This window comes from Calidris pugnax, unplaced genomic scaffold (assembly GCF_001431845.1).
Source record: "Calidris pugnax isolate Ruff unplaced genomic scaffold, ASM143184v1 scaffold69, whole genome shotgun sequence".
Lineage (NCBI taxonomy): Eukaryota > Metazoa > Chordata > Aves > Charadriiformes > Scolopacidae > Calidris > Calidris pugnax.
The window spans coordinates 1,060,584-1,088,423 of record NW_015090859.1 but is presented as its reverse complement, the minus strand read 5'-3'; the positions used below and the strand labels follow the sequence as shown (position 1 = coordinate 1,088,423).

Sequence of the window (27,840 nt, the reverse complement as noted above, 5' to 3'; positions counted from 1 at the left end):
GGTCTTTGCACAGAGTTCTGAGGATGCTGCTTCTATCACTGAGGATACTCGTGGCCTTGAGCAACCTGCTCTAGTGGGAGGTGTCCCTGCCGATGGCAGGGGGGTTGGAACTCGATGATCTTTTGAGGTCACTTCCAACCCAAACCATTCTATGATTCTATACAGGACAACTATTTTGATTTAAACTTTCAGAAAATAATTAAGTTCAGTTGAATACATACCTCTGAAGGTCTTTGCAGAGTTCTGAAGATGCTGCTTGTCCCTCAGAGTTCAGAGCCCAGGACTGAGCAAGACTTTCCTTGCTGTTACACCTCTTGTTGCCAGTACAAACTAATGACTCAAATTGAGTTTGATCACTAGCAGTTCTATGTAGTGGATGCTGCACTGCAGTTAAATACAGCCAGCTTCTAAAAAACCCAAAGGTGGCACATATGAGCAAACCAGACATTTATTATAGCTGCTAAAAATTCACGACAACATCCTTGCCCTCTTCTGACCAATGGAATAATAATGCAAGAATTTAACAAATTAACCAGAAAAAAAACCAACCCACCAGCCTTTGCAAGGCTTCCAACACAGAAAGCTGACAGAAACCATACAGACATCTCACATGGCTGACTTCAATCCTTTATGTTGACAGTCCATTTATTCCTTTTTCCATTGCCACAAAATTTCCATTTACACACGTACAGCTTACTCAGCAGCAAATCTCTCAGGTGCACTGAATGAGCAGATGCCTGCAGGTTTGCTCTCCTTGGCATGACATACATGATAAGTTACATTTAAATTTAGAATTGGCAAGTACAAGTCCTATGGCTCAGTTTCAAACACTCCAGGATGTAAAACCAAACAACTTGGCACCAAGTTTAAAAATACATACAGCTTATCTAGGAAGTAATACTGTATGCACTGAACAACTTGAAGACATGTGTACCATTTATGATTATAAATGGATCAGCCCAGGTGGTACCACTGTATTGGTTTACCTAAGAAAGTAAGTCAGAGTGCCCTGTAAAGTAGAACATTGAGCAAATTATCAAAATACATAAGGAATGCACCATTTGGAAGCAGTTTATTTGCATTTATTTTAATGATTGTTCAAGCGTGAAGGTCTAACTTCATGCTATTGCTTACGGGAATGTAAAATGCATACTTGCTTCAAATGGGCAGAAGACCAGGAAGAACGAGAGGAAAAGTGTCTTAACACCTAGGAAACTGGCTGCGAAGGCGTAACTCCTATCTTGAGAATATTTTGTTCAGTCTTCCTCTGTTAGAAGGTGTCTTCCATGAAGGATGCCCACAGGAATGAGGCTTAAGAGAGTAAGTGTATATATACAGAAACAGAATACTATGCTAAGCACCTTCCTTCTTCCTTAGATTAACAAGGCTACAAACCTCAACCCACGTGCATTTTTTATGCTCTATTTATTTTCAAAGGTAAAAGGTTCATCAGGTTGATTTGAGGGAAGTCTCAACATGAGCAAATGTGCCACAAGCTCTAGCGCTATGAAAATATTCAGTTATGTTACATACCAATAGATTAAACTGCTTCTGGTCAGTTGTATTATAACTACATATTTTAAGTGGCAACTGTGTTAATTAACAAGCATTCCACCGCTTTTGGCTGGATAAACACACTGATATTATGAGATGTTACACATTCTCCAAAGCCTGCAGGACAGATACAGAAATGGCTCGATTCGGGAAGGAAGAGTAGGCAGATCAAAAGCACTAAAAAGACCATAATACTGTCTTTAAACCTCCGTTGACTTCTGTAGAATACCTGGACCTATGTACACAAACGCCCTTCAAAATAGATGTAGTCACCTCCGTTGACTTCTGTAGAATACCTGGACTTATGTACACAAACGCCTTTCAAAATAGAAAGTAATAATTCAGCTCAATATTACTCCCTAACCCTACCCAGAGGAGAGAGGCAGCTGAGGGCTGAGCCACTGACATCTAGTGGCTGCCATGCAAGATCTAACATTGACAATTATTGCTTAGGCTATAAATACTGCTAATAAAGCACCCATAGGGCATTTGTAACTTGCCTGCTATATTCTTCACAGAAAACTTGCTAATTTGTTCAAATTTGTCCTAATCCTGCTTTTTTAAACATCATGCACAACTGAAAGTCACTCAAGCAGAAGAACGAAGGTCACCTCTCTGAAGGCAGCACATACATTTGCTCTTGTAGGCTGCACTGACATAAATGAAAGCTGACCACTTAGATGAAACTCTAAATATTAGAGTTTAAGAGAATATTGGAAGCTTTTATACCTTCACAACTGCAAAATAAAATAGTATGCTGTCATGCAGTACTTAGATGATCTCAGGTGATTCAAAGAAATATAAATTATATAGCTTAATGCACTATTTTCTCCAAAATTCTTGCATCTATTCAGCTCTGATTACAGAAAAATATATTGATCATAGCTGTACATATTCTCTAGCAACTCTTCAACAAGCTTGTACAGTGGCTATGACAAACTCATTTTGATGAGGTAGCATTTAAAAGAGCCCTGTGTGAAGAAATGGTGAACAGTTTCTAGTAAAATTTTGTTGTGCTCAGGCATTGGAAGACACTGTTGAGAAAGAGGAGCCTGATCTCTCTACGCTTTATATTCGATAGCTGGTGGAAGGGGGGAAACAAATGACTGAACAAATTCACATTAGGTGAAACATGGGCCGATTCCACTAGCCTTGAGATCAATTATATTGCAATAATTTACTCTTCCCCCCCCTCCCCCCGCTTAAATAAACATTACTGAATACACAATACATCCAGAGGCATGAATGCTTATCATCATGAATGTAAAGTCTCCTTAGCTCTAACTATTTCTCCAAAGTGGAAGCCAATTAGTTAAGTCTTTGGGCTTATTCATATTTATTTTCTGTGACACCTGACAGGAATTGCATTTGCAACTATCTTGCATTTAACTAGAATTTATGATATGTTTCAGGCTATGAAGAAAATTAAAGTTGTATTCCACCAGTTTGCTATCTAAAATAAAGTAAATAAGAGCTGTAATTGAAGACTAACTGAATTATGATAATCAAACATGAATTATAAAAGCATCTTTGGTTGTTTAATGTCTACTTTGAAATGGTTAATATAAAAAAAGCTGGAGTTGCAACACAGCATAGAGCAACAGCCCTTCCTCAGCAATGCTACTTGTTACATGTCCAAGCACTTGAAGAAGAATAATGAGGAAGTTGACCTCAATGGGAGAAAACAAAAGGCTGGATGTAATCAATCTATACATCTAGGACTTCAAAATATAAATTTAAAATTTTGGCAACAAGTAAAAAAAGCATAAGCGTTTTTTTCAGTTATGTTACAATTCTATATTAGGACAGATCTACGGAACTTTTATAAAAATACAACATACTGCATAAGTTTTATTTAGGGATTTAATTTATATACCACAAATACTGCTTTTAATATAAGTACAATATAATACAGTTTTATTTATGTAACTGCTGGTGTTCACTTTGGATCATGAACTGAATTGCATGCTGTGCTGTCAAAACTGTAATAAAATGGCCTCTAGTTAAACTTCTCCAAAGTATAAAATCATGCAAAATCTACATCCTATATGATACAACCAGTACAATAATTGAAGCCAATAGCCTACAAACAGCCTGGACTATCTTCTGGGTTTTGTTCTTCAAGTGTCCGCGTGTCAGCCATCATTTTCTTTCGGCAGAAAGGAAGAATTTCAGTTTTGTCTGTAGAACGAACGTCATCACGACCACTGAAACCAGCAACAACGTGCACAGTCATCAGTCAACAAATCTTCGTTATCTAATGCAGTTCAGAGTGCACGTTTAGTCCGTAGTGACAAGTCTGGGGTTAGGAAGTTTTACGCTTTCCTCCTGTGACTACTGGTCGTGCATATTCCACAAAATCATCTATAAGGACAGGCCACGCTCCTGAAGAGAAGTCAAGCAATTCAGAAATTAATCTGTCATCATCAGCAACAAATCCGTGTAGTCTCTAAATACAAAGGATCAGAAGCTCACTTTGACATTTCTGGCCTAGTCTGGCTTTAACATGCATGAAACCATAAACACTTGAAAAAAAGCACCTAATTAATTAAATATTTGAATGTCTTCTTGCAGCAATAGTTCTTAGGAAAAAGAAAATTAATTTAAAGCACAATCCACACTACAAAGTTTATAAACATTAGCTAATAGCAAACCGATGGCATTCCTATTAGAGTTGTTCATCATTTAGGAAGAATTTCTGTACAGTCATTCCAAAACAGGATTTGCAGAATTAGTAACAGAGTGTAAATTGCTTCTTGGTAAGCCAAAAAAATGCTCATGTAGACATTCTTGCAAGTGGAAAAATGATGTATTTCCTTGCAGCTAGCAGTACTTCTGCACAAAAAACACAGTTTCACTGAGACTCTTGTAAGAGTTTCAAATAGTGTGTGCTATATCATAGTGTGACAGTATCTTTCCTTCTATTTACATATTACAGCAAACTCGTTAACCTTATCATTAGTGTTCTAGCAACAAGTATGACACTATATTTGAAGCTAAACCTCTAAAGGTAAACAAATTAAGACAGACAGTAGCAGCATGTTCTGTTGTTTGTTTATAGCAATATTTTAACTCTGCTGTACCAATTTTTGAATACATTCAAGTACTGCTTACCTTCTTCATCATAGTTGGACATATCATCTGCAATCATATTTCCAAAGTCTAACAAAAGATTCCAAGTATCTTTTGGAATTGATCTTTTATGATGTTCCTATAACGGAGGAGAAACGGCATTGTTCAATCCAAGCTATTTTCAAATTCCACAGTAGTATTTTATAATGATATATACAGAAATACATGTTTGCAAGTATTTCTTCTTCTCTCTCTTTTTTTATAAATAAAACTCAAGAGTTTCCAAAGGAAGCTACAAAATAAATTGCAACTTAAGAAGGCAAAAAAAGTGTACGAAGTCTTTAATAGCTGTTTTATGTCTTCCATTCTGCTTTCAGGATATGTGTTCCTATCTCGTTATGGAAAAGAATAAACCACATGCACTTCATATTTCTCCTTAATGGCATCCATTCCAGGTTCTGAAACTGTGCAGCCATGGGTTAGCATTCTGCCATTTCAATTTGAGCCCTTCCCCCCACCTCCTTTTTACTTACACTTACCTAGTTTATCTCTTTTAACTCGTTGATTACAGTTATTACACCTACACTCTCCTTAGTCCACGACTGCCTTCCAGACCCATCGTCTCAGCCTCTCTTCAGCTGTCCTCTCCTTCATCATAAGGCACTACCTGCATTTCCTCCACTTCTGCTCAGCCTCCTTTTTCCCCCCAAGTCTGTCCTATTCTCCACTACCATCTTCTTGCCTGATTTTAAGCATACTCTTCCTGCACCACCTCATTCACAAATACTTAGTGGTCACCTCGGCCGGTTTGAGCAGCCCTCCAAAAAACTTCAGTCCCAGTCAAATGTTCTCTCAGCTTTTAAAGTCAGCACTTCCAAGAAGAGAGAGTGTGGGAAACACAAGGACTAAGCAGTTGTGACCTGTAGGGTCAAGTCAGACCGTTCACATCTCCCTTCATGGGTTGATACTGCTGTATTACCTGATGATAGCAGGGGTGATTAATAGGGATTTAAATTTCAACACCTAGTTCTGGTTTCCAGCAAAAAGGTGCAGGCACATGAAAAAACTTGCTCGGTGATGGGTTGGGATTTTTTTTGTGTTTGTATTTTTTGGTTTGGTGTTGCAGAGTGGGGTTTTTTATTTGGTTGGCAGCAATACTCTAAAGCATTGAGAAGAACAAACTCCATTTCAGAAATCTAACGAGGTGGATGTCCAACACAACAGCAAACATGTCCTCTCACTCAAGCCAAACATTGTATCTTGACTGCAAGAAATATGACAAGCAAACATACCTTCTGGAAAAAGTTCCTTAAAACAAACAATACACAAACACACACCCTCCATCCTAGAAAGTCCTAATTTGCTTCTTTCTCAGGTTGATTTTTTTTTTAATCTAAACATTTCTTCTAAAGTAAACATTCATGTTAAATATTTGTAGCAAAATAAGACACTTTACACCACATCATATAGATTATTGCTTGGAGATTTGCAGAAATATCTGTTATAACCAACTTGATCACATAGCCAAGTGGAAAAAAAACATTAGGACTTTTCCGCAGTTCCATCTATAGATCTGAATTTGGATGTGTTAAGTGTATTATGGCAGTTGAAATGTGAAACGTTTTCACAAGTTCTCTTGATGAAACTGGTACATTATTCAGTGAAGAAAATAAATATACTGTCCAAAAATCTAGAAAAAACTTCAGAAAATACTGCCAAAAGTATACACTTTCCCTATTAAGCATTGGTGATTATGGGACAAAGCACAGAAAGATTTTTTAATTCTCCTAAACTACAGATAAAAAGAGAAATAAAAAAAAAAATCAAGATAAATTATACATTATGTAACGTTATACAAGGTAATTGTTTTTTTTTTTTTGCAAGTACATAGAAATGTAAATGTAGAAACATGGATGAATGAATCAGGCCTTTAATAAGAATATTTTGCAATTTCTAAAGTTTAATTTATGCCTCTATTCCACTGCCCACAGAATTGCACTGGCAAAGAAAGCTGTCAAGATCAGTTCACAACTATTATCTAAAAAAATGAGTCAAAATAATTACTCAGATAAGAACTTTCACTTAAAAAGAAAAGTCTCTCAGGTTAAGTCAGTCATAACAGAATTGACATTTTGAGAAGACTGAGTTTATGCATTAATACCACAAAAGGCAGAGCATGGTAAAATACATGGTTGACTAATCACAGCTGTCTTGAGAATAAAGACAACAGAGATTCAATCTACAATCATGGCTTCATTTCACACAGAAGCTTTCCTAAGTAGGAGGATACAGGATGAAGCAAGCAGAATGCTCTACTGCTTTGCTACATCTTTTTGCATTCTTCTAAATTAGAAAATTATATAGAGAAGATTTAATTTGGCTTGCCATAAGACTATTTTATGTTAGTTTTCAAAAAGGAAAAAGTTCAAAGGAAGTATTCAGACATCTTGTCTTATTCCTTATTGTAAGCACACAGCCCACAAGCCAGACTGCTGTGAACCAAAATAGTCAGGAATACACTAAGTACTTACCAACAAAAATTTATTCCAAAGATCTAGAAATTTAAACCTTCCTGACAAGACTAAATTCCAATATGCAATTGCCATTTCTAGATCTGCAAGAGACAAAGCAACATGTCAATATTACAGCACATTATGTTTAAACAATTAATGCTACATCCAGTATATTATGATACAAATGAATAACATTCTTTTAAAATCACTACAAAAATTATAAGGAACTGGTTTTTTTTCTACTCTCATTGAACCCAAAAGGCAGCAGACAAGCAGCACAAATTGCATATTGAACTTCACATTCATAAAGACGAAAATATTTTTGTCACCATCCAGCAGTGCTGGATTAAAGCTACTTTTAATCTACAGAAACAGAACAAAATAGTCATGAATAGTTCTGTCTACAAATTAAAAAAAAAAAACCAAACCCAACCAAAAAAAAAAAAAAGCACAAATACAACCAATATTAATAGAAACCCAAACATTTAAGTTTGCAGGTGCCAATTCCTGGTAGTGTATCGTATTTTAGACATACTCAGCTTTAAAGGGTATTGAAGGACATAAGGGGACAAAAAAACCCAAACAGATTTATCTGAGGCATCACAATTCTACAGCACCCCCTACAGCAATAATTCTCTTCTTCAGGAATCATTTAACAGACAAACACCTACACCCCATATTGAAAACAGAAGTCCAGGAAAGCAGCCCTTATTCTGTACCATGACCCTTGATCTGAGAGCAGAGCTCAGCTCATGTACGCCAACAGGAAGATGTAGCGCTGCCACACATTCCAGCAGAAAAGTAGGAGCAATATTAGATGCAGCATAAAGGTAGAAAGGATGTTTTCTTGAAGGCCTGTTTTCATTCTCAGCAACTCACAATACCTAATGGCTCCTCGGCTTGGTCCCACAGGTCACTGAATGTATGCACACTGATGCAACCACAAAATAAATCACAGCCTTTCTTCAACCACAAAAATATTTCAGTTTGCGCTTTCAGCGTAAAGTTAGTATAAAAAAAACCCCATGAAACTCAATAGAAAGTATTATCACAGCAGAAAAGATGGAAGCTTGACCTACAAGAAAGGAGCGGGGTATTTGAAATTGTTCATATCATGTTACAGACCAAATGACACTCTGTCACCTGAAATCAAGTTTCAAGTCTGAAAGAGATGGTTCCAGATTTTATCACAGCCAGTTCCCTAGAGTCTGTATCCCAGAGGGCTGGGGCTAGTTAAGATGTAGAGGAATGGAGCATGCATGTACCTAGACACATAGAGACAGGGCTGCCAGTGTTGTTCTATTCTCATCAGAGTGCTTGCCAGTACAGAACTTGCTTTATGTCCTATTAAACTTCTTTCAGTCCTTCCTATCTTTGCCACCATGCTCGCTTTTCACAGAAAGCAAGTAGAAAAGAATAGTGATAGCATTTACTTGCTGTTTAGATATGCAGATTAATTATTCATATCTGCTATCCCAAATGAAAAGCAAAAGAAATGGAAAGGGAGAAACTTGAATAATCTTAAAGGTTTCTAAACTTCATGGTGAACTTCACAGCTTTGATCCCATTCACTCAGGCTTCAGTATGAAGACTTCAAGCCAACCTCGCAAACCTATCATGTGACAACATTAAGCAAAATGCACTTTGAAGAAAAAACACTTTAATAACAGAACGAGTTTTTATACTTCTGATGAAATATTCCCTGGAAAAAGGAAAAAAGGTACAGACAAGGAAACAAAGATCATTGAAGGAGCCACCAAAAAAAGTTAAAAGGGAAAGAAGAGGCCACACTTCCTTGGTTTATTTGGGTATGTGTCAAAGTTAGTATTATATTAAGGTGAACTTGATTATTGCAAAATCGTATTTAACAGAACACATGTGAAATGTGAAATACCATCTTAATTAAGTTGATACTTGAGGGATACATTACATGTGTGTGTAAATGGATTCTCTCCCACAAAGATACAGGAATTATTTGCTATGATGTAGAACAACAGCATATCCTGCTGAGGATGCTGCTCTGGAGTGGCTGAAACCAGTCCACCCTGGAGCTGCTCTCCCCATTAAGCACATGGGGGAAAGTCCTGATCTTGGTTAAAACTAGCTCAAGAGAAAAACAAAAAAAAGTAGATCTTCCTCAGCTGGTTCACTGCAATCACACAAACCCGTGAACTAACACAAAGAGGTATTTATAGAAAAGGACTAGATGGGACTACTACTTTTGGTAGTGGTATGATCTTGGTTAAAACTAGCTCAAGAGAAAACAAAAAAAAGTAGATCTTCGTCATCTGGTTCACTGCAATCACACAAACCCATGAACTGAAACAAAGAGGTATTTAAAGAAAAGGACTAGATGGGACTACTCCTTTTGGTAGTGGTGCCAGTTTATGCAATCTTAAAGTACTTGAGAAAACTAGGCCTTCAGGTGTGTTACACCCTCAGGGGATACGGCTACACTTCTGTTTGAAGACAATTCCCTACCTAGGTTGAAAAACTTTGCGCTGGAGGACAGAAGAATAAAGTTTTTTTCTGCTTCAAAGGGAAGATCTATTCACACAGAGTTCCTGTTCTACATTAGGATGACGACAGTAGTATCAATAAACAGTAATGCTGTGGAGTTTGTCTACCTGCTACAATTAGTGCAGCACTAAAAGGCTTTATGCCATTGGGGTTCTGCATCCCCACAGGAAGATGTTTTGCAAGGCACGGATTTCTAAGGCGGTCTTAGGAATATCTATTTCAATGTGGCATAAATATGAAGGCATCATTACAAATAAAATGAAATCAAAACACAATCATAAAAATATGCTGGCTTTGTACCAAAAAATATGCTTTCCACATTATAGACTAATGATTCAAGTCTTATAAATGGAAAGTAAAAGACAGAGGCATCAATCTCTGAAAATCAACTCATCAAACTCATGCCTGAGCAAGGAACAGTTTAGAAGAGACTTCATTGCTAACATCTGTGTTCATATCCAAACCATAAAATGGCTAAACTGTTAATTATTAAAGACCATCGTAAAGATAACACATAATATACCATACATTATACAATGGTTTGAGCTTTCCCTTCACCCCAAAATATTTTCAGTGCCAGTATCTAGCGAGTGTTGTATACCACACAGTCCGTCTTCAGTATAATGCCTTTGTAGTTCAAACATTTTGCACACACTGAAACAAAGCTTCTTTATCTAGATATTCAGCTTTTTGGATATCTAGTCTAGTTGTGCTGTGGCTATGTACAGCATCTATAAAGCTTTCTGTAGTAAAACTCTAAAAACTGAGTCACCCAAAAGGGATACCAATTACCATTACAAAAATTGTAAAGCTAAAATTACTAAAAATTTTTAAAAATATATACAATATCTAAGAAAAAATAGTTCAAAAAGGTTAATAAACTAATGTTTTAATTACTTTAAACATTATTTTGCTAAATAACATTATAGTAAACACGTTCTGTATGTTTTAAAAGTTCTTTACACTTTCAAATTATTTAAATATTCAGCTTTTCAGACTCAGAAGTAAAGCACTTTGCATGCAGTATGATCTATTCCAAACATTAAAGCCTCATTCTAAAATTGTTTTTAAAAACCCTCTTCTACCCTGATTGAACAGAAAGCTTGAAGTGATAAGAAATTAGCACAATTAATGCAGCAGAAATACATTATCAGCTAGACAGCCTGTGTCTGCTTTCAAGATTTGATCAAATGCTTATCTTGTTAACCCGAAAAAAAAAAAAAATCATTACTAGATTCTTGTATGAATAAAAGAAACCCCCATAAATCAAGTTCCTCATCCCTTTGCTATGCTTTTGGACAAGGGCAATGAAGTCATTGCACACAAGTAATCAAGGAAGTGAGAAAACAGGGAGATAAATCAACAGATAGTAAGGAATGGGCTGAAGAGCAGGACTGATGAGGAACATGAAATGAAGTTCATTTAGGCCTGCTGTGCCAAAACAGCACTCTGGGACTGCAGCACTTGCTTGTCATCCTCTGCCAAATAAGAGCTTTCCATCTCTCAGGCTGCCCTAACAACTGAGCTGTTCACGCAGTCAGGTTTGAAGCTGTCAGAATATTGAAACTAATTCACCTAAATTACTAATATAAAACTTAAAAGAAAAAAAAAAGGCTAAAGGCATTACACTGACCTCCTAATGGCATTTAAAAATCTTTATTTATAAGAATTCTTTAATATTAACCACTGTTGCTCTCGTAAGTTCTAGTTAGCATATTAACTACGTTCTGTACATTATGATGGCAGGGTCTGTCATGTTTTAGAGCATGGAAATTGATAATTTATGTTAATTTCATTTTTTGAGATTAACTCATTGTCCTAATATTGCCTTTTTTTTAATTTATTGATGTTTAATCTTCTTATCAATTGGGCATCAGTGCTCACCAATGAGTTTTAATCAAAGAGTACTCTCTCAAACTACATGGGAAGCATTTTTTTTACTTTCACTTTTTTCAAAGTAACAGGAAGCATCAGCCTTACCCAGTCCATCTACAGACACAAACCAGCAAATTAGTAAAGAATGTACCCAAGCATGCAGGAGGAAAAAGTCACTTTTATTAGACCAGTTAATAAGGATGAAAAGAAAAGTTTCGGAAATTAAAATTTCAGAGCCAAGCGTCCATTTGTTTGAGGCTTTCTCTCCCCAGTGCTTTAACTAAAACTTACTCTACAGCTTTGAAAACAAAAGAGTAGCCAACAAACTCTCCTGTTCCCAACACTGCATAAAAAATTAATCTGGACAGGTGCAAGACACAGAAATCTATTTTAGCACTCGATCGCCTTGTAAAAATATATTTAGCCTCTGTAAGAGGCTGAACTTCAGATGCTTTCTTTATAGTTGCATAATTTGCCCTAAAGTTGGTTGATATTCTTTGATCTCTTTCCTCTTGTTTTCTCACTGTGATCATAGGCAAATATTATACTTTTGTAAAGCTAATACAAAAACTACATAGCACAAAATTATTTTGTTTAAATAAAATTCCTGGACACCACGCCGAAACTGGTGCAGATAACAGATATACACAGATATACACCAGTTTCCACTATCTCACCAATTGGACTATCACGCTCCCTGACCAACAAACATCAAATGAATACTTGCAAGATTCAGTGAGTTACTTGATTGCTTGTTTCCTCCTCTCTGAGCGATTTTAAGTCGTCTTTGGCCACCGAATTACTAAGAACATGGACACGAGAATTAGCTTCTTTCCAAATCAGAATGTTTTCTTCTTCTACAAACAAACCCCACAAAGCAAAATACCAAGAAAATATCATCAGGATTCAACCTAAAAACCCTTCACCAAATTGCCAAAAGTTTAGAGCAAAAATAGCCCTTATCTGCAATTAGGAGCTCCCCCCCAGAGAAAGAAGAGAGAAGGGGGAAAACAGATAAAGGGTATGGTACAAATACTGGAAGTGGCTACACTCAGGATCCAGTTGAGTTGGATCCCTTCACCCCTGCAAAGCCGTAAGCAAAGAGCTTCCCAGAGCTCTCCATCAGGGGATGTACAACGCAGAGTGTCAGAATGAAGCCCCTGGGGTGGAGAGGGAAGAGGGGTGAAGGACAGCAGGTGGATTTCAGAAGAGCTCTGCAGGAACTGGGCAGGGTCTGACTGTGCTTATTACACCTCTGTCTCAGCCTCTGCCACGCTGAAGCAGGTGGATCCCACTCAGAACCCTTCACATTTATTATCTTGTGTATCAACTGCACAAAAGCAGATAAGCTGCTTCTGAACATGAGCTAGGCTTAGAAGATGATGTTCGAGTCAATTTGAGTGCAGCCTAATGAACCTGATTGTAGCCAGTTTCAAAATCCTTCTGTCTCTAAGTCTCAGATACACGACAAAATATGACTTTATATATATATTACCCAAATAAGAGCCAAACACGAGTAACAGAATCAATGAGGCATTACTAGAGCTGGCAGCTATACCACACCTTTGCTGCTACTATTGCTACTTTCTTTGATCAGATCCCATTCTAAGTTAAGTTCAGATTTAACCTTCTCTTAAATTGATGGCATTTTCAGAAAGAAAAATGTGAACAAAAATAAAGCAAGGACCATATGCACAGACCAAGGCCATTGAAACACCTAAAATACAGCATTCACAGACCTCTCCCAAAGTAAACATGAAATTTATTTATTAAACTCCCTAAACTTCTTCCATCCACTCAGTCCTACAAACATCCGACAAATGGATCAATCTAATTCTTCATTGAAAGTGGAGGAGATCTTGATAACTAGTTAAGGTTGGGGGGGGTGAAAAAAAAAAAAATAAAAAAAGAAGACATCCTTCCCTAATGGTTAAGTGTCTCTTCAAAGAATCTGGAGACACTGTTATGATGAAAGCCAAAGTTGATGTTGCTTCAATGAAAAAGAGCACATTATACTCATCTGCTCATAGAAGATGTAACCTCCTTGAAGTCCACATACCGGATGCAAAGATAGTCATTCTTCTGGTCTTGAGGTAATATTTGATTCAAGTCTGAATGCCCTCCTCATGTATCATCTCTTCCTTGATCCCAGGAAACTGGCAGAGAGAAGGAAGCACAACCTTTTGAGCCAGAAAACAGGCGAAGGGACCACAAAGGAGTGATGAAGGATCAAATCTGCTTTTTGTTTCCATGTTGAAAGTTGAAGACCATGAAAGAATGCATTAAGTTTCTCCACTGTGCTGAAACAAATGGTAGTAGACTCCTGAGTATGAGGAATCTCCTGAACATGCCTTGATGGGGCTCAAAGGAAGACCCATTAAGAGACTCATAGTAAGCATCATGTTCAAAAAAAAAAAAAAAAAAAAGAAAAAAAAGAAAGAAGGATGGAGCTAAGGCCTTGTTTTGAGCTTCAGTAGTGTCCTCAGGAATCTGAACTGCTCTGTATACGACATGACAAAAGATCTGTAATCTTATCCTTTAGCACACCTATCAACCAAGAGCTAGGATGCAAAATTTCACTCAGACTGCAGTAGAAAAAGCTAAAACTTGGGAGTAGAAGGTGAGATAAACCTCTCCAAATCTGCACCATGCAAAACTTGGAAGATTTATTGTACTAAATATAGTAGTGAGAACATGAGAGCACAGATTAAACAGACAGAATCACAGTTATCCAGAACAATTCTTTGTAAAAGTTTCCTGGCAAATGAGAACTTAATAAACTGCACCTTTTACATTATCTCAAAATATATATAAAACACTCAGATGAAGTTTAATATATCTAAATATTAAGCCTGCCAGGGCCAAGACACAACTTGGGATGTCACTGTTGTGTTGAGACCCTGCTATCTTTTTTTCTGGAATTCTGCCCACCACTTAGAAAGCAATAGTATTAACAGTTATATTTTCTTTTTTACACTTTTTTCTTAGATACTACTTTTACTTCTTTGAGCAGCACGTGTCCAGACTGAAGCATATTACTTGATGATATTAAGCTAATACAAGTAAATGGAAACATTCAAGTTGAATGAAACTATGGAGACAGAAATCCTGCAGATATAAAGAAAAACAAAAAATCTCTAGTATCACCACATGAGCTGTGGAAAAGGGACTCCTGTAAAAGGTAGTCCTATTTCTAGGAATGAGTATTGATTCACTGAACTTTGTACTATTTTGGAGAATGACAGAAGACTCAACTTTATTGGAGAAGATTCTTCCCATCTAATTACATGAGGGCAGAATTTACTGCATTGGTTTGGAGGGGAACTGTAGAATAAGAAGAAATTAAAAAGCAATGGAAGACAGGCTGTTCTGAAAATAAATAAAACACAAAACTGCACACAAGCACCTGCCCCCAGCACCACTTGCCTGGAGTGAAATCCATTGCACTATGAAGATGACTGCGTTGGGTACCACCAAAATTCTTCCATCACCAAAAAAACTTCTAAAAAGTGCTTCTGTACCTTCCCACTCCCTCACATACAAATAGCAGCTGGTTAAAGAAAAGATATTATGCTTCCTGCTGATATATCCCCAAAAAATAAACATTTGGGATACAAAAGAGATTTTTTTCAAGATATGCTGCAGGCAAAAAGGTTCAATGAAAACTAACAGTAAGCTCAGAAACAACTTTTAGAAATTCAGTCTGAAAGCAATGGTGTCCCAAGTGAAGCTAGACATGGTGAAATTCATCTCAGTATGCTGAAGCAACCTCAAACTTCTACCTACCATCTCTGAGACTTCATAGAGGTCAAAGGGGGTTCTAGAAGAACCTCAGTGGTTCTCTGACAAACTGAGAGGAAGTAACTCGTCCATGAATGTCAATCCTGTATCTAACGTGGCACAATACTTAAGTAACTCAGATGACAGAACAAAGAAAACTTATTAAATCTGCAACTCATACAAAGCCTGAAAAGAGTATAGCATGGTAGAGGACAGGATTAGAATTCAAAATTATTTGGACAAATTGGAAAACCACTTGGAAGTAAATAAGAAAGGTTTCATTAAAGAGAGGTGCAAAGTCTGGTGGGAGTAATCAACTGCAGAGATACAAGATCAGAATTACCTGGGTGCATTGCAGATCTGCAGAAACCCAGTAATATAACAGATCACAAACTGCAGACAGCATCAGTGTTATTAATATAAGCAGATGTAATAATGGGAAGTAAAACGAGGAGCAAAATATCTAAGGCACATCAAAGATACCTAGCTTGTTTGGGCTCTGCTAGACAAGAGAAAGATAGATCAATTGGATTGCAAAGGAAAAGAGAGTTGGAAGATACAATTCCAGTATCAGAGAGCTGGAAGATAAAATTTAACGGGGCAGTTGGCTTTATGCAGCCTAGAGGCTAAAAGAAGATGCATTTTAGTTGCCAAATACATAAAAAGTTGTTACTAACTCTAAGGAAACACGCATTCTACATACTTACTCTGGCCAGGTAAGTAATGAACTGAAGAATTCAGGAACAGAGATTTAAGTTATTCACTAGGAGAAAAAAATAAATCTAACAATAGGTTTTAGCAGGCACAAACATAGATGTGTGACATCTGCCATCAGAAACTTAAGATCATATTATGTTAAAGCAGCAGCTTCCAAACTTTTTCAGCTAGAGGACCACTCCAGTCAGATCTCAGATCTTGCTGATCAATACTGAAACTGAAAAGGCAAATTAGTATATATTGCTAGCATACCACTGGACACTTGGTTAGAAAAACGTCTGCAAGGAATGGTTTTAGTAGACATTGATCCTGTCTGGCACAAGGGAATACACCATGTAAGTGTTTCTCTATCTTTTAAATTTAATGACCATCTGGCATATTGAAAAGGAACCCATGAATCATTGTATTTCCTGATGTTCTTCAGGGAAGATGTGGCAAAATTAAAGTAATAACTGCTGCTTATCACTTATTGAAACAGCAGAAATAGATTTAAAAAAGAAAAAGTAAGTGGAAACATCGTAAAGTACTGACAGAGTCCTAACCAAAGCACAGGTGTTTGGACATTTTAAAGATATTTCAGTCATTTCTTATAGTTTCAACATGTTAAGATAATAAACATGAAAAATAATTGCATAAAATCTTTGCCTATCACAGACATTATTCTGGTAAGCTCTAGTCTCATGTTTTATTTCTGTTAAATAAAGATGTGTTAGCACTTAGTCTGAAGGATCCAACAGAAGGACTATTTCAATTGTGCCTTCTTTTATAAAAAGGTTTTATTAACAATCTGCTAAAAGTAAGAATTCCCCATTTATCACTGGCACTATGTCAAATTTGCTTAGGTTTCAATGAGGGTGTATTCACGGGTCATGCGTATACCTGAGAATCAAGCAATATTCTTTTAACCCCCCTAAACAATGAGTGCAACAGCTACCAGACAGTGATTTAAGCTCCAAGTGTAATAAGAGGAAGCAATGGACACTTCACCCCCCAGAAAAATCACATTAAAATATTTTGTAATTGAAAGTCAGGGAACAATTCCTTTGATTATTTCCACTTCATTAAATAGAACCATTCATTTTTATCCCTACTTTCCATAAACCTAGTGACCTCTTAGTCTTCAAATCATAATTCAAACATGAACATATGGGAATGAGCACACAAGCACTATCCTAGGAGCATGTCACCAGGAACACTTTAAGGCAAGCAGCTAGGGTAATGGCTTAGCAGCATCCTTTACTTAGGTAGCACTGTGTGTCATCTAGTATGCACGTGGGGAAGAAGGGGAGGTCAACATCTTAAGATGACCTGGACAGATCTAGACAGAGATTTATACCAGCTCATTTGGCAACAAATCTAAATGTACATTTTGTTTAACTATCTGGACTGAAATCATAAAAGCATCCTGAGCCAAAGCTCCAAACTTAGTAAGAGAGAAACAGACTTTGTACGTGGATAAGACAAATTCCCCTGTCTCCTTGACAGGGGATACGGTCATTGGGATGCAAGCATCAAATACCTCTACACTAGTTGTAGAAGGAAGGAAGATGGACAGTTTCTTATTCTAGGAGAAAATACATAATGTATACAGAGAAGAGGAAGGAAAACAAAAAAAGCACCTAAATGTATTAAATTAAGCTGAAGCAACTAGAAGCCTCAGCTCCTATAGCCCCTGCTGTAAGATAACTGACTGATTTTTTTTCCTTGCTGAACACCTTTTTGCTGAAAGAGAACAAACATAACTCTTAGGATAATTGTGGCAGGAAGCAGTAAATTGTAAACGCCAACTTGTAAATTTATTTTTTCCTCCATCTCTCTGCTCCATTGAATATAACGGCATTCCCTGAAAAGATTCCAACTCCAAACCTATACAGTGTTATGTTTTATTTGGATAAGCTATCACTGACCCTTATCACCCAAAACCATCATATTAGTCAACATGCTTGCTCAGCATTCTCTTTCTACTCGACCTGCAGCGAACCAAGTTCACACGAGACAGAAATGTGGTGTATCTCCACTGAAATAAAAGCAATGGCACCTGCTTCTATTTCTTTAGTATCTACAACCATGTTTGCAAAACCAGAAAAAGTCTGACAAAAATATCACCAAAATAATGCTACTTAAGAACTAAGCACTACTTGAAATTAAGAAACAGTACTACCAGAATTATTAAAATTCCTGAAAACTGAAACCAGCAACAGTTCCAACCAGCTCTTTCTAGGGTTTATTTTAAGCTTAACTTTGATTTTTGCACTTCTTTCTTTCTCCTGCTAATACTTCAACTCCTAGTGCAAGAAGGTACTTAAGTGTTTTATTGCCAAAAAGTACAATTCTTACATAAAAGAGAAGAGAGGCTTACAAATGGAGATGCCTCCATATCAAATAAGCAGAAGTAATGGAAAACAAGTAAGTTTCCTTTTTCCTCTCATGTCAAATAAACAGTACATTCAGTTCCATAATCTGGGTTGGGCCACCTTCCCTCCTCTCTTCGTACAGGCTTAGCTGACAAGTTCTTGAGACATATTTCCCCAAGTACATGAGTTTCACGTTGGAGCTGATCCAAGTAAAACAGGAAGCTATTTGTAATATTTCTTTAGGTATCTCATAAATTCCAACTTCAGCTGTAACTGACTTACCTTTTCCGCAATCTGAAAGGACTAGGCTTTTCAAGGAACAGAGGCAAGAAAATGAACAACTAGCTAAGGGACCTGAATTCCAACAAGCCTCACAGAACCACTACAAGATTATATCATTTTTGCGTCTAGAAAGGTGGCATGTGACCCATGAAAGAGTGACACGTGTAATGAAAAATGAAATTGCTGCAAAAACACTAGGAAAGACAAGAGCTATTATTCAAAGTAACTCCCAAGGAATAATGTGGAACAGACACCTCTGGTTGAGAAGGTCTAAAAGGACATTCTGTCCCTCCATCTCACTCCTCTTCCACCAGGTTTTGAGAAACAGTATTTATTAACGTGCTTGCCAAGTAACATAGACACAGAGTTAAAATGGCTACGCTAAAAAAACCCACCCCACTTCCTCTTACCCAAAGCACAAAGAGAACAGTGCTGATGGTATGGTGCTATTCTACACACAACACAATTTAATCCCTTCCTTTTGAAAGTGGACATAAATTTGAAAGGATATCAGATTTCATCCTACAATGTTTTCAACTATATTTTTGATTTGAAGAGAATAAAACATTGGAATTTAAATAATGTATCCATTTTACTCCAGCAATACAAGTCACGGATGGGGACAAATCTCAAACTTTATAGAGAATAATAATTTAATCCTTTATCAACTATGTGCCTATTTCTAGTCACTAGCTTTGAACCAAGTCCATAATACTCTTTTTCTAAACTTTACATGAGAACTGTGAACTAAACCTAAAAATTCTTAGAAGAGTAACTTTTTCCCAGAGTTTTCTTCGTCTTTTTAAGCTGATGCGGATATCTTGTTTCAATTCTTTTCTGAACAAAACAGAAAACACAAGGAGCTCACCACATCAGCCTTTAAAAAAAAACATTATGACAGGTCTCTGAGAACTACAGGAACTTCCTTTGACAAGAGGACAGAGAATGTCAATAGTAGTAGAAAACCTCACTAAATTATCTCTACCAAGGGGCCACTAAAGAAGAGATTAATTGAAAGAAGATGGGAAAGAGAAGTCAGCGAAAGAAATCAATAATGAATTTACTATACAATCATCAACGAGAAAGCTGTTATTGTAAGTATTTGGAATTGACCTCACTGTCTACATGTTATTTTCTTGATTTTTTTTCTACTTACCTAAACCTTTTTGTCCAGGGTTTTTAGCAAAGTTAAAAGTAAACTGATAAAAGTCTTTGAACTTTGTTGGATCCTTTAGCTCTTGTTCCAGTCTTGGCAATAGAGCTTTTAATTTTTCTGTGGTGTCACACCTGTTCAAAAGAGGTTACATTATTTGTAAATATTTAAGATTTCTTTTTACCTTTTTTTTTTTTTTTTTTTTTTATTTTTGTAAGGTTTAGTTTCAGAGCAAAATAAAACAGTAGTTAAGATAAAAACAGAGTATCTGTCTGGATAGCATTTTTAAAAATATATAAATGCTCATATGCCTTTACTAAACAACTTTAAGTGGAACATAACATATAAACCCCACCAGAATCTGCTATCCTTTCCCCTTTTATAGGTGTTGTAACACAAGGGCGTGGGTTTTTGCTTTAATCTAGATAGACATCACTTATTCCCTGCTCTACCTGAACAAAGGGCTGCATGCTATGTTTACAGTTAATTTTAACATAAGAAGCCTTTCCAACAAAATGAACTATGATTTGCAGTCATCCTCTCCCCACCACAGAACACTTGTAGATAAAACCTAGGAAAAAGATGAGCCTTTGACAATAGGTTGAAGGCTGACAAACCAGGTATCAGCCTGGCATGGGAAAGCTAAGACAGAAGCAAGTTATTGAGATTCTAACAGGAATACCTGAATAACACAAGACTGGAGCACTTTTCAGTGACTGCCCCTGAGCTGATGAGATGCAATTTTAAATGAAAAAGGGTTTTCACCCCTGCTAAGGAATCAAATGAACATTCAAGGTTTATGGGATATTATCAATATTTTTGAATTGTACCTGGAAATTTGAAGAGAAGGAAATAGGTTTCAAAGAAGCAGTTATCATAACTACCATCTTGCATTTGAAAGTTCTCAGTCACTAAATATTTGCACTTATTCTAAAGATTCAAGAATTACTAAAGAATGGAGAACTACAGCGAAATCCATAAAATGCAGATGCAGTTTTAACTGTCTTGCACGGTACAGATAAAAATAAGTACCTTTCTGGCCTCCTGCAGTACCTGGTGGAGAAGATAAAGAATTCTGCCAAGAGTCTTCAACTCAGAACTTCAGTTTCATGGGGACTTGATCTAATTAACACTAGGGACAAATCTCATACCTTCCCATATGTATCCTAAGGTGCTATATGAACTAAGCCTCAGGGAGTTTCTTTTCCTTCAAATCTTCAGCCATGTTTAATGTTAAAAACCACAGACACTGCACCTCCAGCATGTAACAAAATCATTCCAAATTCTCAATAAGCAGCATACCAGTAGCAAGCAGGTATGATTAGATTATGCTCCCAAGATCACTGTGTTGACCAGAAAGAGATAAAAAAAATAAACCACAGACCTCCGTGAAGCTGTATCAGAGATAGTCACGAGGACATAGGAGCAACGTGACAATAAAGTTACAAAACAAAATCCAAGCCAGAAGGCTGGTGGCTTAGCAAAACCTTTTTAATCAGTTACATCAAATAATGCTGCCAGCCTTTAATATAACAGCATGAGCACTTGATTGCTGTTGATTGGGTAGAAAACAGTTTCTACCCAAAGGGACGAAATAAAGCAGTGGACTTCAGATGATATCAGAAGTTATTTTATCACAATTTCTGAATACTCTCACCTAAAAAAGGAAAGCTTAGAAAGAAGTCAATAACCACTGAGGTCAGTGACAACAGACTGCTAGGACCCCTGCTCAGGAAACAACCACCACATTTGCTAGAAGCTGGTGTCTGTAGAAGAGTATTGATAAGGCACCCATTGTAAGACCAAATAAAATTATTTAGCTACAAAAAAAATATGCACAAGTAATAACCTGTAATTCTCCACCTATTTAATGTAATCTGTTTAAAAAAAACAATTATCTTTTTGACACCTTTATATATTTGAAATACTGCATCTCTTCCAAGGAAAAGTTATACACAAGATATTTTATGGTGATAAATGCTTGCCTTTATTGCTGAACAGAGGCAGCACGGTTTGACCTCAAGCTCTATTATTCAGAACAGTTCCATAATCCAGGAAGGAGAAAAAAAATAAATCAGTTACATCACAGTTTGACTAAATCTTTTCTGCTACTGATATCACAATTTTTAATTTCAATTTCTTATAGATATTCTGTACAAATGAATTATCTAGTATACAAGGCAATAAGAGAAAAGTATGGTTTGCAAATGTAAAAAGAAAGAAGTTGCACTTGGTGGTGATACAGCAAAGGGAAACAATAACGTTCTTTTCTGCTTTCCTATTTCTTTTCTGACTGAACTTTTTTTTTCTCCCTTCACATATCTCCAGTGACTTCCAGCTTTTAACAGCACACAAAACCATAACACAACCATGCATATGTTTATATGAATTACCTGAAAAGATCAGCATATCTGTCTGTCTTCGTTGCTGTACAGGTAGGCATTATTTTGCTTCACCCTTGTGAAGGGTCATTGTTAAGGCTTTCCAGTGAATCACCAATTTATGGAAGATGGAACACTACAGGCATTTCGCACCTACTAAGCTTGGCACTAGACTTACCAGCTTTTTGAAGCTTCACACTTTATTCAATTAAAAATGTTTTAAACAGACATGGAATTCAGGCCTTACATTTTGAACTGTGCAGAAATGGATACTTACCCCAACTCTGTCATGCCATCAACAAATTCCTTTTTGCTGAATTCACATTGAGTAGCTGCCCTGAACTTCCATGCTACAACCAGAACACTGATACTGGCTGGATCTAGGCTTAAATCATCACAGAACTGTTGAATCCCATCAATACCAATTTTATTTTCATCTTGTGGGTCTGCAGTTCAAAACAGAGAGAGGGGAATTGTAATTATTTACAAAAGCTATTTACAAATAACCATCTGCACAGCTTTAATATATTGCATGACACAGGCTTTCATTTTTTCATAAGCTTCACAAATGTCTTCACTTGAAATCTAGTTAATTTTAGAAGTATCTTGAAGAGTATCTTTAAATAAATCAGGCATTCTGCAAGCTTCCCTAGAAATTGATTTGCAACTTTTTCCTAAACTCATCAGCTAACGCCAATGAAATAGTTTTGTCTTCTCTCCACAATGCTCTATGAAAGATCTGAATTAGCCGAGGAGATGCCTGACATCTAAAACCAGTAAGCCTGATAAACACATCAAAACGTACAAGATACTTACTGGTTAGCACGTATTAAACTTTTAAAGAAAAACAAAAGCAAACAAAAAATCCAATAAAAAACCACCTCCCAAGTGAGCCCACAGATTTTTTTTCCTGATAGGGACATATGCAAATCCTCTATAACTGTTTAAGGACCACAATTAACTCAAACATTTTTGGGTTTTAGCTATAAGTCAGGGAAACCACCAAAACATTGCCCGCACAATGATTTAGCGTAACAGGTCCTTAAGCTAAAGGATATAACTTAGGAAATACTATGTTTCAGTAACACAAAGTTTACTACCTTTCTGAAGGTCAGTACCATTGGTTAACTACCTACCTCAGGATAGTTGTCACTGTAACAACTCTGTTACTGTAACAAAATTCTTTCTCAAAAAAAACCTCAAACAAACAAATCCCTCTACATGCAAGCTTAACTAATTGGCGGGGGGAAAAAAAGCCACCCAAAAAGAAAAAAACCCTAAAACCAACCCAGAAAGCCAACCACCTGTAGTTTTCAAAGGTTGACAATTTACAAACTAAGAAACTGTCTTTCCCAGCTTTTGACAGGAAAATATTTCAGTATCCTAAATCAAGTAAATTTAAGACTAACTCCTTAACTGGTAAGATTTTCAACCACGCTGTTAAGTCTGTATCCAAGGATAATAACTTGATAAAGAAAATAATAAATCAATACAAAATAAAACTTTTTTTTGGGGGTGGGGGGCCTGTTAAGCTAAGATCTCTTCCACTTTTCCAGCCAATACTACAGTGGAAGAAATGCTATCACACAGGGAAGTTAATTTAGCAAAGACTTAGACCCATTAAACAAGGAATTACACCCATGGTATAATTCAGAGACCTTTGAGCAGGAATAACAAATAATCATATCTATCCCACTGTATGCCAGATCCGGTTCTAAGACATGTAAAATGCACTTTTTGTATATTTGGGGAGTAATTTAAGAACTGAAGGCAAAAAGTGCACTAGTGTTGAAATCAGTGGAAAAATTCTGATGGTTTTAAACCATATATCTTTCATCGTTATCATGTTTCATGCCATCCAGGTAACGAGGAATAATAATGAAATTGTTTTGACAGAGTTGCTGGATAAACAGATAAGAAAACTAACAAAAAGCACAGAAAATGAACAACCTCTCATCTCAGATTTCAAAAACAGTGCAATATATACAATATTCTATAGGCCCTGTAGGACAAAGGAATTCCTTGTGGTTGCAAGGCAAACAACTTGGGCTTAAGCTACATATAAAAAAAAGGAAAAGTCCTTAACCAAACCTTTTATTGTCTTCTCTCAAATCTTGTGAATGTTTTGCTCAAGTTTACAACTTAAGTGTTAAAATGCTATAACTGCAAAGGTGTGCTGCAACCATAACACTGACATAAAACCAACTAGACTTTATTTCACAAAAGCCAAATGGTATAGTTTGCTACTGCTAGAAAATGACAAATAATAAATAACATTTGTGGCTTTTTTTTTCTTTTTAGATATTCTTAGTAGCATTTATGAATTTGTATATATTTTTGACCCAGCAATCTCCAAGACTGACATGCAAGGAATAAGCAAAAGATTTACATATATATATGTTATGTATATATATGAATATATAAAACAACTTTTAAAAATGTGGTTCATTAGGGCTTTTTTTCCCAAAGGAAAGGCTACAGTGTTGCTAGTTCTTTTTCCCTACGCAACTAATTACCAGATAATAATGAAATATTAAAGAATATCTATACTTAAAATAGAACACATGTAAAGAGTAACAAAAAAAAGGTGGAAACCACATCATACGAACAGGACAAAGTGTATACAAAGCATGCCATACACTGCAATTCTAAAAGTACATAAAGTCATAGTAGAGTCATTGTGAAGTGTTCGTTTTTTAAAACAAGATGTATAGATCTCAGCAGGGGCTGGTAATGATTCCAACCCACTCTGCTCTAACATATAATGAACAAGGCACACATTCATGTCAGGCAGAAAGCACTGTTACCTGGGTCACGTACATTCTTATATTTACATGACTATCTTTTATTTTTACTGTTCTTTTTAACAAGGCTGTAAAATAAAGAGAAAAGAAACAACTCTGCCTTTAATCCACTTCCCTACAGTTTTCCCTCCAAGCCTTTCTGAACAGGCACAGTGCTTTTACTTGTGCTGTAATATGGCAGCACAAAGAATAAAATAACGATGGAGTTTCTATGACTAGTTTTTAAGTTTTCTTATTTGACTGTTTTGTCAGACTCCTAGCTGTAATGTTATCTGAAACAAGTTTTACTTTAATGTATAGAAATACTACTGTCATTGAACAGAATTAATTCCCCCAAATATTAGTTTAAGAATAGTATGTACTATTTTGCCACACAAAGTACACTGTACATATATTTAACAACAGCCACTGGCAATACATCAAATAAATCGCACAATAAGCTTTACTCTCCCCCATATGCAGCTGACACTATTTCCTCATGATAGGTTTAATTTCCTACTGTGAATTTACTTTAAACGCTACAGAAATACCTACAGAAGTTGTGTACTGAACATTAAGAGCATTTTAAACCTTTTTCATTCTTATCTCATTACCACAAAGACAGAGCGAGAAGCAAAAGCTAGCAACCTTTCCTTAGAAGTCCTTAAGAATGACAGAGGGAAAAGCAGAAATATCATTCAAGCAAAATAATTAGAAAAAACCCCAAACCCACAACAAAAAAAACCCAAGCCTTACCTTTGTATCGATTATACAATTGCTCTAATTTCTTCTTGTCCACTGAATTTTTCATGGATTCTTTGTAGTACAAGTCTGGATTCTGGAAGTAGTTGTCTGTTGCCACTTCTAGTTTCCACTCATTCTGCATTAAGCAGTATATAGCAGTCCTTTCACCAGCCTGGGTAAATGCCATAAACTGGCGCACCTTGTCCTTCTGAGACGATTTAAGCTTATGCTTTGGGATGCAAAAGAAGCAGGAAAGCCAATGAAGCTAATCCAGAAGTTTGTTTCAGCATTCTACTACTAACTCCTATCTTTAAAAGGTTTTAGTTTTCTTGTTGATGACAACTTTCACTTCAGAATTACAGGAAGACAAAGCCTTGTTCTTCTGCAGTTAAAAGACAGCATTTTCTTCTGAAAATTGAAATGACAGCATCTATATATACATTTTTAGCAGCACATATCCTGTCAGTAATACATTTGTATTTCTGCTTTATAGCTCACACATGCGTAAATTTTTCTGTTATGTAATAGCAGTAAACACAAATTTCATCATATATCAATATGGTTATCTTCTGAAAATACACCTAGTGGTTATACAAACAAGGAATTACAAAGGCACAATTTATAGATTTTGAAACAGCCATTCATACATGGAGAAAAACTGCTCAATAGTTTTCCTAATATTTTCCTAGCAACAATGAACAATGCAAAGCTTAATCATTTTAAGTGATCAGCTGAAAAAGGCAGAAGCATTTCTCACGCTTTTCTGTTAGAAACCATTACCAACAGAAGACAGAAGACAAAAAGAAAATAGATAAAGCAGGCACATCAGAATGTAACATTTGCTGAATGCTACAATCAGACTATAACGTTGCTGTAAGTGTGATCTAAAAGTTTAATTAGCTCTGAAAAAGATGTTTATGCTATTAATATGACAAACAACAAAATTGCCTATTGGAGTGGCATACAGGCACCAATAAGCTGTTTCTCCTAATGGCAGCTAATTGCAGCGACCATCTCAACACAGCATCCCTGAACTTCTGCAAAACCCAAGAGGTGGGAACAGGGATTTCATAGGGAGTAAATTTGCTATTACATCATTATTCTTTATATGATACTGGAAGAAGGAGAAGATAAATTAAAAGTTTGGGGTTTATTATATTCTGATACTTTTCAATCTCATTAAACCATACTTAGTGCGTGTTCTGGGCCTCCAATTAAGCCCAAAAATTTGCCTGCATTCCTCACTAGTGCTTAAATCATCAGGTACAACAGAAAATTTACTGGTCTCTTAAGTATTGGGGGAGAAGTGAATCCTGATTCAGCGAGGAGTAAACACAGGACCATCTTTCAGTTTACTTGTTATCTCTTGTACACATATGGATGGTGACATCTTAACTACAGATGGTCCTGAGACAAGAAACACACCACGTAAACAAGATAAGGACTTGGGTCTTTACTTATATAAAATGGAAAAATCTTGTAAAAGAAACACGTAAAGTTTCTTTTTCGTACAAGAAGAAACATGCAAAGTGGGAAAAGAGCTGAAAGGACCAGATGATCTCTAGAGGTCCTTTCCAGCTCTGACAATTCCGTGATAATGACGATGTATTTTGGTAAGAAAACACCCAATAAACCTTTGACTGCAAGCTCTGTGTAGCCTTCCTCCCCCAATTTTCATCAAGGTCTAACTAGGAGAGTCTCTCTGCTCTAAGATCTTCCTTCCCCAGCTACATAAACTTCTTTTCAGCAACAAACTTGGCAACGGTGGCTTTGAAACAGAGACTCTGACAACAGCTCCAGAGTCAAACCCATGTTAAGTCTACTCAGCGCTAGGCGTCTGGGGCTGTTCTCCTGGGTTCAGAACGAAACACCGAGTTATCTGAAGAAACTGAAGACCAGAAAGGACTTCGACTGGACGATGGACAGCCCGGTTTCTGCAGTTGGCGTGTGTCTAACGCCCTCAGTGGTACCCACCGACCCTCTCCTACGGGGAGGAAGGTCTGGAACCCGCGTTTCTCACACAACTTCCCACCGACGGAGCCCAAACGAGGAGACCACCTCACCACCCTCTCCCCCTAAGTCCCTAAGCCCCAGGGAAGGCGATTCGTACCG

The 27,840-nt window shown here is 36.6% G+C and overlaps 1 protein-coding gene across 3 annotated transcripts; it reads right to left on the bottom strand.

The window, feature by feature from the left end:
• Window positions 1-430: 430 nt before the first annotated feature.
• On the bottom strand, window positions 431-27,828 carry DCUN1D2 (DCN1, defective in cullin neddylation 1, domain containing 2). 3 transcript variants are annotated; one of them, XR_001412280.1, is made up of 8 exons: window positions 25,741-27,828; window positions 22,479-22,647; window positions 19,824-19,954; window positions 13,594-13,690; window positions 7,158-7,240; window positions 4,669-4,765; window positions 1,857-3,939; window positions 431-1,789 (listed from the first exon to the last, which is right to left on the bottom strand). XR_001412280.1 is itself a non-coding variant. In XM_014944118.1 (7 exons), exons 1-6 carry the CDS (start codon window positions 25,913-25,915, stop codon window positions 3,860-3,862), a joined length of 735 nt encoding a protein of 244 aa, XP_014799604.1. In that variant the 5' UTR covers window positions 25,916-27,812; the 3' UTR covers window positions 431-1,789; window positions 1,857-3,859. The 3 variants fall into 3 exon arrangements, 2 of the variants coding, with proteins under 2 accessions (XP_014799604.1, XP_014799605.1); XM_014944118.1 differs by lacking the exon at window positions 13,594-13,690 and having other exon boundaries at window positions 25,741-27,812; XM_014944119.1 differs by lacking the exons at window positions 431-1,789; window positions 13,594-13,690 and having other exon boundaries at window positions 3,871-4,003; window positions 25,741-27,815.
• Window positions 27,829-27,840: the final 12 nt, after the last annotated feature.